The sequence below is a fragment of the Peromyscus californicus genome, unplaced genomic scaffold (genome assembly GCF_007827085.1).
Source record: "Peromyscus californicus insignis strain IS unplaced genomic scaffold, ASM782708v3 Scaffold_15__1_contigs__length_86483966, whole genome shotgun sequence".
Taxonomy (NCBI): domain Eukaryota; kingdom Metazoa; phylum Chordata; class Mammalia; order Rodentia; family Cricetidae; genus Peromyscus; species Peromyscus californicus.
The window spans coordinates 8411711-8431854 of record NW_026294447.1 but is presented as its reverse complement, the minus strand read 5'-3'; the positions used below and the strand labels follow the sequence as shown (position 1 = coordinate 8431854).

At 38.4% G+C, this 20144-nt stretch overlaps 1 protein-coding gene across 7 annotated transcripts in view; it reads right to left on the bottom strand.

Annotated features, from left to right (window-relative positions):
- Positions 1-20144, bottom strand: part of Dgkb (diacylglycerol kinase beta) — a 713645-nt gene that overhangs the window by 16672 nt on the left and 676829 nt on the right. For all 7 annotated transcript variants that reach the window (XM_052738362.1, XM_052738366.1, XM_052738363.1 and 4 more), the window contains 2 exons: positions 18667-18787; positions 16964-17024 (listed from right to left, as the gene is read on the bottom strand). In XM_052738362.1, the coding sequence (XP_052594322.1) occupies positions 16964-17024; positions 18667-18787 (182 nt within the window). The remainder of the gene's footprint in view (positions 1-16963; positions 17025-18666; positions 18788-20144) is intronic.

Sequence of the window (20144 nt, the reverse complement as noted above, 5' to 3'; positions counted from 1 at the left end):
GATGCATGCACTGTATTTTATCTTAACCACGTTTGCAGCATTATTTCTACTCACACCTTAAGACTATGTCGTGCACCCCTAGAAGCAGCACTTTGCGTGATCAAGTGTATTTCATGTTAATTTTATAGTCCTCCAAATAGGAAGACGGATACTCACTAAATAACAAAATGTAGCATTTTCTTCAGTAGGGAGTTATCACTTTTCTGTATTTAAATATTTAGGCCCAATGTCATTTCTTTTGTTCCTTTGCTATTTATTTACTTATTTTATTCCTTGACAGTTTCATAATTGTACATGATGATTTTGTCACCCCATCATCCTGTCTCATGCTCCCCCTCCTGCTGAAACCCTTTTCCTCAGCAAGTCTCTCTTCTACTTTCTTGTCTAACGTGTGTGTGTGTGTGTGTGTGTGTGTGTGTGTGTGTGTGTGTGTGCGTTCTACTGAGTTCAACTAGGATTATTTACATAGGTGTGGGTGGGAAGATTATTTACTAGAATACAGGCAATGTCCCATGTATCAGTGGCTACACCACTAGAGGAAATGACATCTCTTCCTCCAACAACTATTAACTGTCAGTAGTCAGGGAAACGTGTGTAGGCCCAGTCCAATTTCTAGGCACACACACAAATTCACTATTTGCATTTTTCTACTTATAATTTATGGATTACTCATTTTCATTCATAACTAAAAATACATTTGTGTCTTGCTGGATATGTTCCACACCCTTATAAAGTAAACAATTAGAACAGTACAAGATTCTCTGAAACTAATATCTGTCAACTCAAGAATGGGACAAGCAGGAAACAAAAGAAAGGACTGCCAAACTTTGCCAAGACAAAGTAGGACAGCCCTTCATAGACAAGTCTGTCAGATTTGCTAGGCCTGTAGGCTGAAGATGGATGCCCCAGCATTGCAGAGGCTCTGTCACATGAGGAGTTGGTGAGGTAAGACGTGGTAGCTGTGGCTTGCTCTGCTTCTCTGATCTTTCAGCTTTCACCCTGATGTCGGGCTCCAGGTTTTTATTATAAGACCATTTAGGATTCGTGCAACACAGGAGTGCTAAGTTACAGTAGCTATGTAACTGTCAAAGAGAAAATAATCAACCTGGTGCTTCAAACATTACTTAATAATACTTAAAGTTAATCAGTTTAGTGTAAAGGCCTGAAGAGATTCAAGTTAGGAAAATTTACTGATAATTTTACAACATTCATCTATTCTGAATAAATTCTGATCTAATTTTGTTTTTAGATGATTATTAAACATAATCTATATTATTGTGACATACTGTCATTTTCCTGTGAGATCATCTGCAAATTCTAGTGGAAAACAATGAAACTCACTATTTCTTTTTCTGTAACACTCTGTCCAAACCTTAGACATATGTCAGACTTTGTCCCATCATAAAATCAGATGAATTTATCTCTTCTTTCCAGTTCCATCTAAGATTATGGCAAAGTTACTCTAAATATAAAACAAGAAGAAGTCAGGTGAGGTGGCACATACTTCTAAGCCTAGCACTCAGGTAGGCAGACTTCTGTGAGTTCAAGGCCAGTCTAGTTCTACATAGTTCCAGAACAGCCAAAGCTACATAGTGAGCTCTTGTCTCAAAAAACCAAAACCAAAACCACAAACAAAATCAAAGAAACAAAAACCAAAACAAACAACAAATGAACAACCCCCCCCCCCCCGACATACATACACACACAAAAACCAACTAACCAACCAACAAAGGAACAAAAACCCAGGAAGAAATTTCAAGGGCATTATATTAAAATTAAAAGTACTGTAGAAATACAGTACTAAACTTACACCATAAAATCATCGTTTCTTTCTTTGTGTTACTAAATACCATCAGTCATAATCTCAACACCCTTTCACTATCCCCTTGTTATGCATAGTAATTGATGTCAGTAGTAAGAGAGTCTTTTCAAGAACCTCGAGTAATTCTGAAATCCAGAGGCCATGTAAACCACAGAAGAGGAGACCTTGTGCTCTGGACTGCCTTTATTTTTCCTTCACCCGATGGAGAGACACTTAACTTCCTAAGTGTTTTTTTTCCCTCCCTCCTTACAGAAATTCCATAAAACATTGCTTTCAAGGAGTGAAAAGTATTTTTAACTTCTGACTGCATGCAATTTCTGCTAAAGTGCAAGAAAAGTTGACTATTTCGGTTGCAGATGCCAGCTTGCTCAAAATAACATTTAAAATAGTAAAACCTAGAATGGTTTTCAAATAAAAACTGATGAAAAGAAGTTGCTAACAAAATGGCTGTGATTCTGTCAAACAGAGTGGCAAGGTCTTAGAATTTCTAATCTGTCTTTAGTCCTCAGGCTGGAGGTCGTGACTTAAATGGTAAATATAAGGAGATCCAAATGCTGTATTAAAAAAGGACAAATCTAGAGTGGGGTTTTTGTTGCTCAAATCTGTCCCATTCTCTCCTAATTCTTCCCTGGTATTGTTATTTGACTGAAGTAATTTCTTGGTGGGAACTGCTCCATGTTGGAGTTGACTTTAAGAATGTGTGTTGTTGTTGTTGTTGTTGTTTTAAAAACCCAAAGAGCTAGGAATGTGGCTTAGTTGGTAAAGTCCTTGCTTAGCACACATGAAGCCCTGGGCTTGATGGCCCACACTGCATCAATCGGGACTTGATAGCATACCCTTGGACTCTCAGCTGATGAGGGATAGAGCAGAAAAAATATAAATTCAAGGTCAGTCTTAGCTACACACCAGTTGAAACAAGCCTGACTGTAGTTACATAACACCTTGTATAAGTAAAATGAACAGCAAAAACAAAAACAAAAGCAAATAAACACATAAAACAAAACAGGTACTATTATGTTTCCTAATAACACGTATGAAATGCCTATTTACATGATATTCCCACATAGAGAGCAATTTCATGCCTTTCAACTGCACGGACTTTGAGGAGGTCATTAAAACAACCCTTCTTTTTTTTTTTTTTTTTTTTTGGTTTTTCGAGACAGGGTTTCTCTGTGTAGCTTTGCGCCTTTCCTGGAACTCACTTGGTAGCCCAGGCTGGCCTCGAACTCACAGAGATCCGCCTGGCTCTGCCTCCCGAGTGCTGGGATTAAAGGCGTGCGCCACCACCGCCCGGCTAAAACAACCCTTCTTAAACTAGCTTCTTGAGTATCAATGCCCTGGTCAGGGCAAAGAGTAAGTGGCCGGCATCTTCCTGGGCTGACTGGCTATTGGACAGCCATACTTCTTTCCTTATCAGCCATATTCAGAAAGCTTCTGAAGCCTGCTACTCTCTTCTCTGAACCTGCTGTCCTTTGGCAAACAAGTATAAGACCAGATGACACGAAGAGCAGGAGAAAAGGGCTTGGGAAGAGTCCTATAACTCTGCCTCATGACCTTGGATAGCACTTACCCTGAACTTCACAGTCTAAAAGTCTCCTTCTCTCTCATGTCCAATAGTCATGGAAATGTTTCCACATACAAAACAATCTTCAAAGAAAATATCGGTGTGCTTACTCAAATCATTACTGAAGCACAGAAATATCTGAGATATTAACGTTTTCTTTAGAGGTAAGTGTGAGAGCGTTAAAGCTGTTATGGTCAAGAATTTTCACTCAAGCAAGGTAGACACTGTCTTAAATTGCCCAAATACAGCGCTAAGGTGTGGCAAAAAAATGAATGCAAATTTTAAAAATGAATACGATTTTTAACAGTCAAGTTTTAGGGCATTTATAAGACTTGTTTAGTGGTTTTGAAAGAGATATGGAAGTGGAAAATATATTGTGAAATTTCCAAGTCAGCAGATGGACACTTGTGGATAATACGCTGACATGATGGAGGGAATTCAAACAGATCTCAAAACAGCCCTAGGCAATAAAAACTGATGCAGAGGGGCAGGGTCCTTCCTTAAGTAAAAATTAAGTCAGAGGCAGTGCACTCTCCCTGACAGTACTGCAGACCCTGGGCAGACAGCTTGAGGCAGCTATCAGAGAGGCTGAAAAGCCAGCCAGGCTGATTTGGGGAAAAATTCAGAGCATGAAGTGGACCAAATTAAGCACAAGGTTTGTGAATGCCACCCTATCTTTCTTGTACTTCCTGGCTTGCATTTAAAGACAACTATTTTATTTATAGCAGATGTGCATCCCAAGTACATCCAGGAAGGCCGAAGAGAAATTGTATTTTTCTTAGTCAAGGAGTAGGAAGCAAGAACCCTCTGCATTAGAGATTAGTGAAGTGACTGCTGCCCCCCCCACACACTCTAATGCCTTCCATCTTGTCTCCCTTCATTTGCATGGCAGAGTCAGGTGCCTAAAACTCAGAAGAGGAGAACCCTCCTCTGAAAGAGAAATTATGGCCTCAGAAGAACAAGGAAAAGCCCTGTCTGCCTATATCCCCCAAGTCTTCAGAGTAAGCTCTGTTTTAAATGTTCTGCATGCTTTTCTTTTGCCTGTTTGCTTTCTAAAGAGAGAGGAAAAGATGTGGAATTGGGTGAGTGGATGGATGAGAAGGTAGGGAAGATTTGAGAGGAGATGAGGGAGGGAAAACTGCCAACATATTTCACGAACCCCCTAAAACAGTGTATAGTCTATTGCTGTGATTATTGGCTGCCTCCCAGAGGGTGAAGAGAAGTACCTGTTGATGAAGACACTACATACCTTGGTCAGAGGACTCAGTCAATTTGAGCTGGATCTGACCTGAAAGCCTCCTGTCTGAGGTCTAGCTTTCTATAATACCAGAAGGTGCTATGCAAGATTCGAAGGCAGGAAAGTAATAATTAGTTCTATGCAGTTGTGGTGCCTATGAAGCCCGACAATGACTAGCAAGATGTCCATAAAGGTGCACTGGAGGCATTCACAGGCTGTGGGATGTCTTTCTGTACACTGTGAATATGTGTGGCTCCCACTGGATAATAAATAAAGTGGCCTTGGCCTATGGCAGGGCAGGATAAGGTTAGGTGGTACATTCAAACTGAAGAAGAGAGGAAGAAGGGTGGAGTTGAGGGAGACTCAAGCCCACCAACCGAAGGAGCAACAAGATATCAGTAGACTGGTAATGCCACGGCCACATGGAAACATGCAGATTTCTAGAAATAGGTTAATTTAAGATGAAAGAGCTAGTTAGTAAGATGCCTGAGCCATAGGCCATGCAGTTTGTGATTAATATAAGCTTCTGAGTAATTATTTTATAAGTGGCTATAGGACCATGGGTAGGAGAGATTTGTCTGGACTGCTGGGCAAGGCAGGATCGGAGAAATTTCTGGCTACATTCATACCCTGGCAGTTACCAAAAGCTGTCTAATTGGATGCAATGCTCACCTAACCGGATGGGAATAATGTATATAACTGAAAACCTAGCCAGCTACAGGTGCTTAACGAGGTCATGGATCTTTGAGAGCCTACTACTGCTACTTTCCTAATTGCAGTCTAAATAATTATCATCAAACCCATGAAGAAATGTAGCTTTCACCCCTATTAAATAAAGTTCTCTTTGCAGCAAACGAGCCTATTATAGACAACTACCACGGGACACAATGCAGAAATCAACGGATTGTGGGGTGCTTAACATCAATGGATACATCTGTGATTCAACTCCTATACCCAAGGCTCAGGAAACTTATTAGAAACATGTCCAAGAGGACTAATGCGTTTGCTGTGAGACTGTGTCTCCTAGAAATAACAGGGAAGCCACACTCATGAAGTCTCACTAACATGGCTGCCTAAACAAGACCTGTTCAATGACACAACCAATAGATAAGCCAACATAGAAGGGAAACATTTCACAGTGCCCTACCCCTACATGAAGAACTACTGACCACTACTGACTGCTAAGAGAGGGATGATTGGTCTTTTTCCGAGGATGAGCACCTCATTTAGTTATCCAATACCACGTACTCTGCCATGAAATCATATACACACGAGCAGCACTAAATGGACCCAGCAGGTCATATTTATATATTTATGCATATATATGTAACAATAATAGTCAAAGAAAAAGAGAACATGAATTTGAGTGGGAGTAGTGAGAGCATGGGAAGGGATGGAGGGAGAAAAGGGTGATATGATTATATTTTAATAAAATTTATTTAAATTTATGTGTTAACCCTTTAGGTAAGTCAGCATGGACTGACTTTCAAGGACACAGTGATGTTCAACAGCTGAACTAGAGAATGGACACCACTGGTTTTCCAGATAGGTCTACAGGACTTTTGCACACCAGATGAAATCAGAAAAGTACTGGAAAGACTGAAAACTGAGCTGATTCTGTAAACAGAGAAGACAGACAGGCACTGGTGACCTGCTAGCTCCCTGTTATAATGAGAACAATGACAACAAACCAATGTTCTCCACAGGAATTTAACAAAAGCCAGATTTAAAAAAAAAAAAACCAAAAAAAAAAACAACCTCATACCGTGGTGTTTTAGATGCTCAGAATATAGCACATGTCTGAGTACATAAATAATCAGAAAAACTTCAAAAAATCCCACAGGAAAAAGGCTGCCAGCAGCCAGACTGTGGTGGCACACGCCTTTAATCCCATCACTTGGGAGGCAGAGTCACGTGGATCTCTGTGAGTTCAAGGCCAGCCTGGGCTACAGAGTGAGTTCCAGGAAAGGTGCAAAGCTATACAGAGAAACCCTGTCCCGAAAAAACAAAAACAAATGAGCAAACAAATGGCAGCCAGTGATTGAAACTCTGAGGTGATATAAATATTAATCTTAAGCAAGGATTTAGCAGCTATTATACCTGTGTTCTAAGGAGTAGTGGAAGAGTTTGTAAAAGAATACTAAGATAGCAATCAGTTGAGACTGTTTTTTGTTTTGTTGTTTTGAGATTATTTCTCATGTAGCCATAGTGGGCTTTGAAATTGCTTTATTGTCAAGGATGACCTTGAATTCCTAATCTTCCTGCCTCTACCGCCCAAAATGCTGGGATTATGGATGTGTGACTCTTTAATTAAATTTTATGACTTAAAAACACTATGATAAAAACAAAAAATAATTGGTAGTGTTCAAGAATAGAATAGAAATAAGAAAAACAGTGAAGTTAGCTTAGATAAATATTTATCATTCAGTTGGAATAATAGCAAGAAAAAGGGGGAAAATTAATAGACTGGGAACCATAAAATGATATTCTTACACATATACCATTGGAGTTATGGAAGATAAAGACTAGGAAAAATCAAGAATTGAAGATATAAGGACTGAAAAGATTGAGATATAACATAAATGTATAGTGTATAACATAATATATATCATAATGTGTAGCATAAATATACAGAATCTCAAAACTAGTGAACCTGATACAGATTATGCTCAAAGAAATCTACAACCGGCTTCCTCAACATCAAACTTCTGAGAATCAAACAAAGAAGAAAATCATGAAAGCTGTACCCCAGCCACTGTGGTCTTACCACCCTAGAGGACTAAAGAGGAATCTCCAAATGCTTGAAGAAAGTCAATGGTGCTGGCGCACATGCACAGCCAAGACATGCACTGTAGAGTGAGAGTCTTTGGAGACCTCATCAGGGAGGCTTACAAGTAGAAAGAACCCAGCAAATATTGCAGACAGATGAGAGGTAAAAACAGATTCCTGAGAATATTGCCTTTAAGCTTGGCATAGAAGGGCTTTTTGTTTGCTTGTGCATTCTAGTAATGTTAGTTTCTAAATCCCTTCAGCATCCAGGAAGCTTTTTACAAAACATATATATATATATATATATATATATATATATATATATATATATATATATATATACCTCCTAGTTGGACATGGTGGCATATGTCTTTAATCATAGTACTTGGGAGGCAAACACAAGTAGATCTCTGTAAGTTTAGGGCCAGCTTGGTCTTCATATCAAATCTCAAGCCATCCAGAACTGTCCAGTGATAGCCTGTCCCAAAATAAAAACATAGGATCAAATAATTCAAGCCAGGTGTGGTGGCATATGCCTTTAATCCCTGCACTCAGGAGGCATAGGCAGGAAGATCTTTGTGAGCCCAAGGCCATTCTGGTCTACACAGTGAGTTCTAGGACAGGCAGGCCTATGTAGAGAGACCTTGTCTCAAAAGAAAATCAGTATAATAATTAATAATAATACAATAATATTATTGATAATTAATATCATAATAATAATGAGTTGTGTGGGTATTGTGCTTGGCAAGGCAGTAGAGTCCCACTCTCAGTCTATGGAGAGCAACCTTTGATTTTAGCAACAACCTTGGTTGTTTGGGGATTTCCATGGGACAACCTTGGCTAACAACTCAATTGAATGCAACCTAGTCCCACCACTGGAAGTCTCATCTGGCTACAATAAATGACCAGTTGAGATAAATAGCCAGTTGAGATGCTGTATGTCTCATTACTAGGAGTCCCCATTAAGATCACCTCCATAGATTCCAGGACGTTTCTACTGCACTAGGTTTCCTCATCATGCCCTAAGTGCACCCCCCCAATCCAATAGTCTTTCCTCATACTCTCTCCCTCTACCCTATCTCTTCCCATTCCTGATCCTCCCATCCCTGATCCCCCCTCCTGTTCCCACCAGTTCCCAGTCCTTCTGTAAAGTCTATTCTATTTCTTTCTCCAAAGGAGACACCTGTATCCTCCCTAGACCTTTCCTCTTTATCCAACCTCTCTGGGTTTGTGAATAGTAGCTTCGTTATCATTTATTTAATGGCTAATATCTACTTATAAATGAATAAGTACCGTATTTGTTTTGGATCTGGGATACCTCACTCAGGATGTTTTTTTTCTACTTCTATCCATTTACCTGAAAATTTCATGAAACCATTTTTTAACAGCTGAGTAATAGTCCATTGTGTAATGCATCACAATTTCCTTATCTATTCTTTTATCAAGGGACATCTAGGCTATTCACAATCTCTGGCTATTATGAATAAAGCCACAATGAACATGGTTGAACAAGTGTTCTTGTGATAGGGTAGAGTGTTCTTTGGGTATATGCCCAAGAGTGGAAAATCTGGGTCTTGAGGTAGATTGATTCCCAACTTTCTGAGGAGACACCATATTGATTTCCATAGTAGCTGTATAAGCTTGCACTCCAACCAAGTTAGTGTTCTCCTTGCTCCACATCTTAGCCAGCATGAGCTGTCACTAGTGTTATTGGCAGGTGTAAGATGGAATCTCAAAGTCATTTTGATTTGCATTTTCCTGATAGCAAAGGATATTTTAAAACATTTTAAAAGTGTTTCTAGGCTATTTGAGATTCCTTTATTGAGAATTCTCTGTTTAGATCTGTTCCCCATCTTTTAATTGGATTGTGTGGGGTTTTTTTTGATATCTAGGTTCTAGAGTTTTTTATGTATTTTGGTGGGAAAGTACGTTGCAGGCTACAGAAAGAGAAACAACCCAACTACAAAAACCTTTGACCTACAACCTGTCCTACCTGCATAATATGCTAGGAAAATGATAAATGGTTGCACAGAACCAATGGGAATATCCAATCATTGTCTGATTTGATTTAAGGTCCACTCCATGAAAAGAAACTCACACCTGGCACTGCCTGGGTAACTGAGAATAAGAGACTAGAGAGTCCAGAGACCTAGGGTAAAACAGAATATTGCTGGTCTAAAGAAAAAAATCAATATAATGATTCTTAATGATATTCTCATATACTCAGTGATCAGTGCCTTATCCAGTCATCATCAGAGAGGCTTCCTTTAGCCGCAGATGGGATCAGATGCCCAGATCCACAGTCAGACATTATGTGAGGGAGAGTCTAAGTTGGAGGTCTCCATCAAATCCCTCCCCTCTTAGCTCAAGAAATCCTGTAGAAGAGGAGGTAGAAAGACTGTAAGAGCCACAGCGAATTGAGGATACCAGGAGAACGAGGACCTGAATCAATGAAGCAAGATGCATATGAACTCACACAGACTGAAGTAGCAAGCACAGGGTCTAAATGGGTCTACACCAGGTCCTCTGCATATATTTTATAGCTATTTGTTTAGTATTTTTATGGAACTCCTGACTGTGAGAACAAGAGGGTCTCTGACTCTTATGCTTATTCTTGGGACTTTTTTCCTCCTTTTGGGTTGCCATGTCTAACTTCAATATGATAGTTTTTTACTTCTTCTTATTCTATTTCATTTGTTATGTTTGGCTGTTATCTCTGAGAATTCTTTACTAATGAAAGACAGAAAGAGAGTGGATTGGCGGTGAGGTGAGGGAACCTAGGAGGAATAGAGGGAGGGAAAAACTATAATCAGGATACACAATATGAAAAAAGAATATATTTTCAATAAAATAAAAAAAAAACAAATTACAGTCAACATTAGCTGAAATGTGTGCCAATACCGTATCTTGGAAAGCAGGATGGAGAGGCTACAGATTGACTGGTTGTCTGGTTGGAGGGTGAAGAACCTCAAAACAAAAAATGGGATTTCAAGTATAGCACCAAAGGAAGCTGCAACAGTAGGAAACCTCTAGGAACTGACTCCTATAGTGCACGATGGCTTATCTCAGTTCCAGGAGCTTAATTTAACACTATGACAAGGATGCTCAATTGTATTCTCAGGGAAATTAATCGGCATTGAATTTGAAAATCACAAGGGTCATAGCATCATAACAGCAGTGTTCAGTGTTACTTGGGGGCAGCAGTGTGATGAATGGCTTTGGTTATATTGAGAAATATAACTCAATGCATTAAATAAAGATAAAATACTATTTGACAAAAGATGGCACTCTGTTATAAATGACAGTTTAGTCAATTATTGTTTCTAGATATACTTTAAGGCTTTACAAGATTACCAAATAACAAGACAAAACATCATCGTGAATTCATAAGGCAGTACAGTCAACAGCCTGCTTCTCTCTCTTATTACCTGGCCTTGGGTAAGGTACTTGACTTCTCTGGCTTCAGGTTTTCCTATTTTAATTTGTCATATGGAATTATGATAACCTTATTGATTTTAAAATTTTTTTTGAAGATTAAATAAATAATGAATGTGAGTACATTGAACATAAACATTTAATGAATATTAATAAGTATTTACTTAATAAATGCTAGGTATCATTACTATCTTCCCTCTGAATAGCTCAAAGCATTTCAAATGTTTGGAAAAGTCTATATGCCCTAGTCTTCATGACCCTAAATTGCTGTAAGTGAGAAAATTCACCTTTACAAAATTTTCCATTTTGGGTCCTAAAAGTCTGAAGCAAATTGTATTTACCAAGTGACATAGAGTAAACAATTTAAACTTATGGTTACTCTTAATAACAAAACCAACCACTGTATGAAATATTAATCAGCTGCACCATTCCTCTTTTTAATGAGTTTGTCTTTTAAAGGATTTGTGTTTATAAGGCTCAAAATGAAGATGAACTCCAGGGAAGCAGAGTGGCAGGGTGATAGGAAAAAGGCAAATCCTTTCTAGAGAAGCGTGGTAGCCAAGGCTGAAGTGGTCAGTGCCCAACTGTAATGGCTGACAGTCCAAGACAGGAACCTGGTAGTCATGTCAGAGAAGAGCATCTCATGGAGTTGCCTGCACCGTGGAAATGGAGGCTACAGGCTTGCCTGAGGAACATCACAGATCAAGTCTCATACAAGGCTACTCAAGACTGGCAGGGACTGTCAGATCAGAAGGTCCAGGCTATTCTACGTGCTGAAGGCATTTAACATGGGAAAGCAAAATGGAGCAAGTAAGTTCCAGGGGAGGAATACAGAAGGGCTAGGGAGAGCATATGTATATAAGTGCCTCTTGGAAGTCAGCTGGATGTCAGCTACCACTCTGATGAACATTCATATTTCAACTGTGGTCATTTTACCACTTAATTATGATCTGTTTTTGGCTTTCTGCAAAGTGGAAGAAAGTTTCAGGAATCCTCTTGTCCTTAATCATAGATCTCCTATTAAAATTCCATGGGCATCACACTTTGAGAAGGCGTCACAGGTAATTGACTAATATGCAGCTATTGGCAATCAGAATTTAAAGTCATTTACAGAATACAACCTCCAGTAAATACATAACTAATAACACAGAAGTAGCCAGAGAAGTTTAGTTATACCAAAACAGGAAACAGAAGGGTTTAATCTTTGGAGATTGGGGAAGTATTCCTTCCATGATGCATTCAAACTCTTTGCTTTGAGAATATAATGAATAAAGATAACTCAAAATAACTTTTACATGTATTTAGATATGAAAAATATGTGAATGAATTGCTAGCCAAACTACATTATGTTCAGTGAAAGAAGATTTAGTAGAAAGCATGTTTTAAAATGCTATACTACCCCAAGAAGTATTTAAGAAATTTATAAATTCAAAATGTACTTGGTATTGGCAACCAAATTATGCAGGAGGAGCAGCTCTGTATTCTGAGAGTCAGTGGGGATCAAAATGATGGTCCATGACTTCTGGGAACTTCTGTCTACAGGGAGGGGAAATGATTGTGTTTTCGATGTGATATGGTTGGTGCTATCCCAGGCAGCAGACATAAGACTGAGCTGGAGGTTAGTGGGGTGGAAAAGGGGACAGGAATGGCAGTATCCACAGAAGGCTCTGTGGATGAGAAGCTGCAAGGACTGTCCCAAAGAATGAGCTGTGCCCCTCGGCAGAAAAGGGGGAAAGATTTTACAGACTCTTGGGGAGTACATGGAAATATGCAAAGGAAAAAGTGGAAGAAGAAACTGTTAAAACAACAAACTTGACCTGGTTTCACACAGAAAACCATGAAAGGATTCTAAGTAGAAGGTATTATGGTGGAATTACAGTTCACAGTGACTATGCTAAATGGAATCAGCAAGGTAAATAAATTAAAAGGAAACAACAGTAGAGATGTGAACACATTTAGTCTTTTTCCAGAAGCCAGAAATGTAATGGGGGCAAGTCTAGGACAGTGGTGCTAGTGTTGCAGAAAAAGGGAATGACTGTAGAAATGAAAAATGTGACTAAGTGGTCATATTTATTGGTCATGTTTATCAGTTTGGGGGATATGGAATGTAGTGTAGGATGACTCGGATATCCTGCTCTGGAAACACTGGCAGAGTAATGGGCAATGCTCAAAACAATATGGAGAAGAATAAAAATCCTCTGTATCTGGAAGGAAGATAAGGCAGAAGAGCAGGTGTACAGTGTATTTTGGAGATGCTGCAATAAGGTTCTTGATTCTGTGTCGTCAATTCTCACTTGACAAAGCTCAGCATTGGCTGCACAGATATGGAATGAAACCGGACGTAGTCTGTGCCCTGCCTCATCCTGTTGTTCTAGTCTGTCTCCCTCCACTCTTCAGGCAGCCCTTTGCATTACACAAATGCATGTTAATATAGTCAATCTGTTCTGTGTGCTCAGGAGGAAGAAGTTAGAAAATAAAGAGGCTCTAGAATTTACCTTACAGACATCTCTTCCAAACCATTCTTTCAATGTGCATTCTAGAATCAACAGTCTCCCAGTTTAAAGATGTTTATTAAAATGAGGAAGAAATAGTAGGCTAAAATCCACTCTTTGTCAATGTTTTGAATACTGATATACTGTGATAACAGGGGTATTTAACAAATATCTGTTGATTGTCTTTAGTGGGAGAATTTAGAAAGTAATGAAAGGAATTGTAAAGTATGAGTTTAAACCTCTTTGGTTTTTGCTTCTCTTGATATTTGTGATGAGGCTTGGTAAAATTCATTAAATAAACATGATTTGATTTTTTTCTTGACATCACTTACCATTTTTCATTCAGATAAATGTTACAATTTATTTTAACATTTTCAGCGTCAGTGTTGTTAAGAAGATTTACATTGTTAGCAACCATCACTAAAGTCAATCTCAAGAATCTATATTATTGTGATTTTTTAAAAAATAGTATTAATTGATTTAAGAATCAAGACATATGCATTTCTTGCCCTTCTCCACCATCTATTCAATTCAAAAGAAAGCAGACCTTCTGCTTTCCTCTAAAATTATAACTAGAGAAACTCCTTCATAAATTGAATATCAGCTTATGGATATTTAAATTTAGCAAAGAATTTTAACATTCTACAAATTCTTATGTTCTGTAAGAAAAACATTGTGCTATTTTATTGAAGGAAAAAACCCTTCTCTCTAGTTAAACTATACCACTGCTAAGAATATTAAAAATTCTCTTCAGTTAAAATAAAATTTAAAGTTCAAAGCCCCATGTGGTTCTAGGAAAAGTAAAATATTCTAGAATTCAAATTAACATTAATAAGCTTTCATGTAGTATAGTTCTTGGATCACTGAGGGTTACAATACATATTTTAAATGAATAAGTATATTTTGAAGAAAAGAAATTTAAATTTAAATTATATAAAATTATTAATTTAACAATTGTAGATAACAATAATAGGTGAAATGGGTATCCTATTACTAATTGGAAGAAAACCTAAAATCAGCGTCCAAAGGGCTTGTATTAAATCAGTTAAACCTATTTAAAATGTCGATTAAATGTCCACAGACATAGTCCTTCCAGAACTGAAATACAGTAGCTGGTGATTTGCCCAGGGCCTTGCCCAAGAGAGCTCTCAAGGCACCGGGGACTTCCTCAGCTTGGGATGACAGTGGGATCCGTGAGGAAGAAGGCAGCCTCCGGGTCCAACTGCATGGGCCTTAGTTACTAATCTGCTCTGTGTTAGCTGTGAAGAACAAGAGAAAGTTTTCAGCTTTCCCACTTCAGTGTGTTGATTCCTTAAAATGGAGCTAAATGTAGTGTGTGGTGTGTGTGTGTGTGTGTGTGTGTGTGTGTGTGTGTGTGTGTGTGTATTGCATGTGTCAATACAGATTAAGTATTTTGATATCTGCACATGTGAAGATCTTAGGAACTCTAAAGTATTAGCACTGTCATTACTGCTTCTTTATTCTAGACCCCTTCAGCATCTGAAAGAATGGAAAGACCTCCTAAGGGAGGCCTTTGGTTCCACTCTTTGTGTTTTATTTTTACTTACTCTCGTGATCAGGACTGAACAATAAGTCTTCTATTAAAGACGAGAGTACTAGTATTTCCATGACCATTGCCATGCTCCATCATAAAACTGATCACCATCATGACTACAAGTTTACCATAATTCCTGCTGTAGCCATCATAACCACTATTGCTGTTTCCCTGGTGTTATGAGCATCAGCACATCCATAATATCATTACCATCGTCATTTTTGTTAGTGCTACCACCAACACTGGAAACATCACTATTATCCCTAACAGCACAATTACTGCCACCATTAATGTACTGACTAGTTTTATGTCAACTTAACACAAGCTACAGTCATCAGAGAGAAGGGAGCCTCAACTGAGAAAATGTCTCCACAATGAAAGGCTGTAGGCATCTTCTTAGTTAGTGAGTGATGGCAGGCAGAGGGCCAAGCCCATTGTGAGCTGGGAGTACTGGGTCTATAAGAAAGCAGCCTGAAGCTGGGCAGCGGTGGCATGCGCCTTTAATCCCAGCACTCGGGAGGCAGAGCCAGGCGAATCACTGTGAATTCAAGACCAGCCTGGTCTACAGAGCGAGATCCAGGACAGGAACCAAAACTACACAGAGAAACCCTGTCTAGAAAAAACAAACAAACAAACAAATAAATAAAAAGAAAGCAGTTTGAGAAAACCATGATGGTAAAACCAGTAAGCAGCACCCCTCCATAGCTTCTGCATCAGCTCCTGACTCCAGGTTCCTACTCAGTTTGAGTTTCTGTCTTGATTTTCCCCAATGGGCTGTGATTCAGGATATGTAAGCCAAGTAAACTCTGTCCTTCCCAAGTTGCTTTTGGTCATGCTTCATCACAATAGCGACCCTAACAAAGATAATCGGTAACTCTAACAATGACAATACTTAACATCCATGAGACTATAAATGTGAATGTGGCAGTCCCATTCCCAGAGTCTAAAGAAGACCAGAAAAAGCACAAATGCATAACATATAGTAAGAGAAAGAAAAAATTTAAAGGATATTTGTAATTTACAGCAAGAGAGAGCAGAAAACATTTGAAAATAATCTGTCCAAGCCTCTGCATCAGATGGTGATAGGAAACTGCATGTCTACAGGTAAACATGTAAAAGTAGATCCCACCTCTCACCTTATACAAAAATCAATTCTAAATGAATGAAATAATTTAATAAAAGACTTGAAACTGATAAAAGAGAAAGTAGGGCAAACACTTGAAGATATAGGGAAGAGTTCTGGGAATAGGACTCTGGTTCAGGAAATAATGCCAACCATCAACAAATGGGAATTCATGAGATTAAAAAGCTTCTGAACATCAAGATAATTAGTCAAAGGAATGAAAAGATAACCTACAGAAGGTGAGAAAATTTTTGGTAGCTATATAACTTACAAGTATTACCATTTAGAATATACAAAGAACTAAAAAACTAAACACTAACAAATTAAACATGTTAATGAGATGAACAGACTTTTCTCAAAAGATGCAATATTAAGAGCTAATAAACTTAAGAAAAAGTGTCCAACCACTCTCCATCAAATAAATGCAAATCAAAACTTGAGATCCTATCTCACCTCCAAAAGAATGGCAGTTATCAAGAAAAGAAAAAAAGATTTTTTTTTACTTTATTACTAAGGAAATAGTGAAATAGTGGACTCTAGTAACTATAAGAAATGCTCTAGAAACAACAAAGATTTAATTTATAGCACATCAGCAGGTTTTTTCTTCATATGTGTCAAGGTCCCATAACCAGTTTTCTTATTAGGTGCTTGGAAATTAAACAAGAGAATTCAGAGAAGTTATCTCAGTATTTTGCTTTGTCCTGGAGTTTACAGTTGGTCTTTGGTATCTGAAGTTAGACTCAAACATATATTCGAAAGCTAAGTCATTGACCAGAGTGGACAGTGCTTTCAGCCTGAATGCAACAGCTTCTCTACATAAATAAGAAGGAGAAAGGGACTTGCCACATATTTCCTAGAGAAGACAGGACAAAAGATTAGGTATTGCGGCAACTTAGTCATAGGAATGAATGATCTCTGGAAAGCAAAAGTAATACCAGTAATGATTCTCCACTACTCGGTACTCACCGTGCATGGGGTCTGCATCCATGGCTCTCCATCAATCTGCATTGGCAGTGACTTGCTTGTCCTGGAAAAGAATATTTCACTGTAACTATAATGCTAAAATATTTAATATAAGAATTTATCTGTAAAGCACAAGACAATAAGTCCAAGCAAATGTGATCACTGCTGACCTCTTCTGAAAGGGGGGTTTCATTAACTATTAATGAACACTCTGAAAGCTTCCCTGGTCACAAGAATGTTAAAAGCTTCCTGGTGAATGTGGTGACACAAAGAATAATTCTGAATGCCAAAAGAAAATACCAGGGTTTGTGCTTAAAGACATTTTGTGAATTCCTAAAACCAAATGACTCCTGTTGACACATGTATTTTCACCACCACAACCATACACTCATTGCAAATCTCATAAAAACATGATGAGTGCCAAAGACTTTCTCGAACCAACACATTCATAAAATAATATCTGTTGTGTCTACATTAAGTCTGTGGTTTCATTTTGGGGTCAAAATATATCCTATGTTTTTCTACAGGTGAAATATTGCGAAAAATTCAAATTTTGGAAACTTTACCATATACTGATTTATTATTTAGTTTTACAAGAACAATGATGTACTGCTTAATAGTACACCAGTAGTTATTTTTTGGATAATTTGTTCATTAAATACTTTGGTGCTCCAATAGCTTCAGTGTGGATGAACACAAGGATTTGTTAAAACTGCCTGCTAGTTGGTTCATCCTCATGATTTGAATTTGAAATATCCTCCATGGACTCATATGCTGTGGATATTGCTCTGTATGCTGTGAATGTGTTGCTCAGATTGGTTGATAAATATAATGTTAATTGGCCAGTAGTCAGGCAGGAAGTGATAAGCAATCAGAGAATTGTAGGAAGGCTGGAAGGCTGAGTCAGGAGATGCCAGCCTGCCGTTTAGGAAGTAGCGTGTAATGGCACACAGGTAAAGCCTTGGAAAAATGTGGCAACATATTGATTAACAGAAATGGGCTGAGTTTAAGTGTAAAAGCTAGCCAGTAGTAGACCTGAGCTAATGGCCAAGCAGTTTTAATTAATATAAGCCTCTGTGTGTTTACTTGGGTCCAAGCGGTTGCAGGACTGGCAGGTGAGAGAGTTTTGTCCTGACTGAGAGCCAGGTGGGACACAGGAAAACTTCAGCTACACTCATATGTTAAAGATTGGGTCCCTATCTGGTAACCCTACTTTGGAAACTTTGAGGTTTAGAAACTTCAATAGGTACACCCTTGTTGGAAGAAGTTGACCACTGGAAGTAGGCTCTTGAGAATATATTGTCCCTAGCCTTTGTCCCCTGTCTATTTCTTGACTGGCAAGCTACAGCCACCTGCTCTGTCACACCTTTGCCACTTGATGGGCTGATACTTATCAACTCTGATCAAAGTAAACCCTACCTCCTTTAAGATGTTTTACACTCATTTCTTTGGGTCACAGTTATAAAAGTTTAACCGAACACCAAGGTAGTAAATAAGAGGTTAGATTCTAGAGAACCCAAGAAGAAGCAGCTACTAAAGGCTGTAAAAAATCTGTTAATTTCCATCATTTTGAAATATGTAAGCTTTAATCATTGATTAGTTGAAACAAATAAGATAGATATCACTGTCAGAAATCTTGCATCCCTTCAGTTAGTTTGGGATTATGTCATGTCAAAGTATGCTTTCAATTATAGTGAAAGAACTACCTGATAACCACAGAGGAGCACTGAGCCAGCCGCCGGCCAGCACTTTTCAGCCCCGTGTATATTTGACCCATTTCCATTGCTCCTTCCAAGCCAACAACTTCGAGCAGCTGGTCACTCAGATCTGAAAGAAGATAAATGCATGGTCAGTCATAGTAAATGTGCATGTCCACGGTAATGCCACTGCATCTTACACAAGTCACAAAGGCCACACTATGAAGTGTCTGTCTTGAAAATCAAAAGTAATGAAAAAAATGCAGTACTTCTGTAAGTCTTAGTTTCAGTAATCCTTGAGGCTCTATGGAAAACTATTCTCTCTCAGCTTATTCTAACACAAGTGGGAAGAACAAACTCAAAGCCAAATAATACAAAAAAAGAAAGTAAGTAAGAAAGAAAGAGAGAGAGAAAGAAAGAAAGAAAGAAAAGAAAGAAAGAAAGGAAAAAACATACCAGTAGTTTTTAACATCAACAAACTTAATGTTATTCCACATGTATACATGGAAGAGCTATACAACCCACATCAGACACTTGGCAGCAAACACACATTTCATCACTATAAATAAAGCATACAGATCTACTGTCAGACATGATTTTGTTAAATTGCTCAAACAAGAATCCTTGGAGATCATGGAGTTGAAGTTTTTTATTTCATAGGTTATCAAGACTTAGTCTTACTTTATTGAGTGGCTTGAACACAAAGTAGCTATGTAGAAGCTCAAGAAATGATAGAAGTTTCTGGAAACATTTGCCTGAGGTTAAGGAATATATACTCTAGCAAAATGACATTTGGGAGTAGATGAGATAATTAGCACATTGTAAACATCATCTTATTATTATTAACAGAAACATCAGAAAGGGACTGGTACCACCTGTTAAGTGTTTATTAAGCACATGTCACAGTAGCAAGCATGTGTCACAGGAGTGACCTCACTGATATATGTCCTAAGTCAACTTAAAGAAGCTGAAAGTGAGAGGATCACTTTTTAAATATTCACAGACTAAGGACATGATAAAGACAAAGTTGAGCTCACTCACTCTGAAGCACAAACAACATACACTATCTATATGCAAAAGAGATACTTAAAAAATAGAGACATTTCTTGCCTAAGTTGTACTTTGTAAGCTACAAGCTCTTCCCAAAGGTTTGACTAGTGTCGAAAGCAGAGGATGACCTCTCATCAGCTGAGTTTCAGGGGAACCTGCCCCCCCACTTTGATAGTGGACTTGCTCAGTTACAGAACACAGAATGCTGAGATCTTGGTAGGATGCAGAAAGGACAGTGACCACACATGGCCCTTTTCTTTTGTGGTGCTCGTCTCAATGTGTAGCCATGGCTGACTTTGAACTTGATACCAGACCAGGCTGGCCTGGAACACAGAGATCCAACTGCCTCTGCAGGGCTTAAAGTCACATGTGGCCATGCCCAGTGCAGTATTCTTGTAATGTTTTTGGTGTATTTTCAAGCGTAAATAAAATTGATA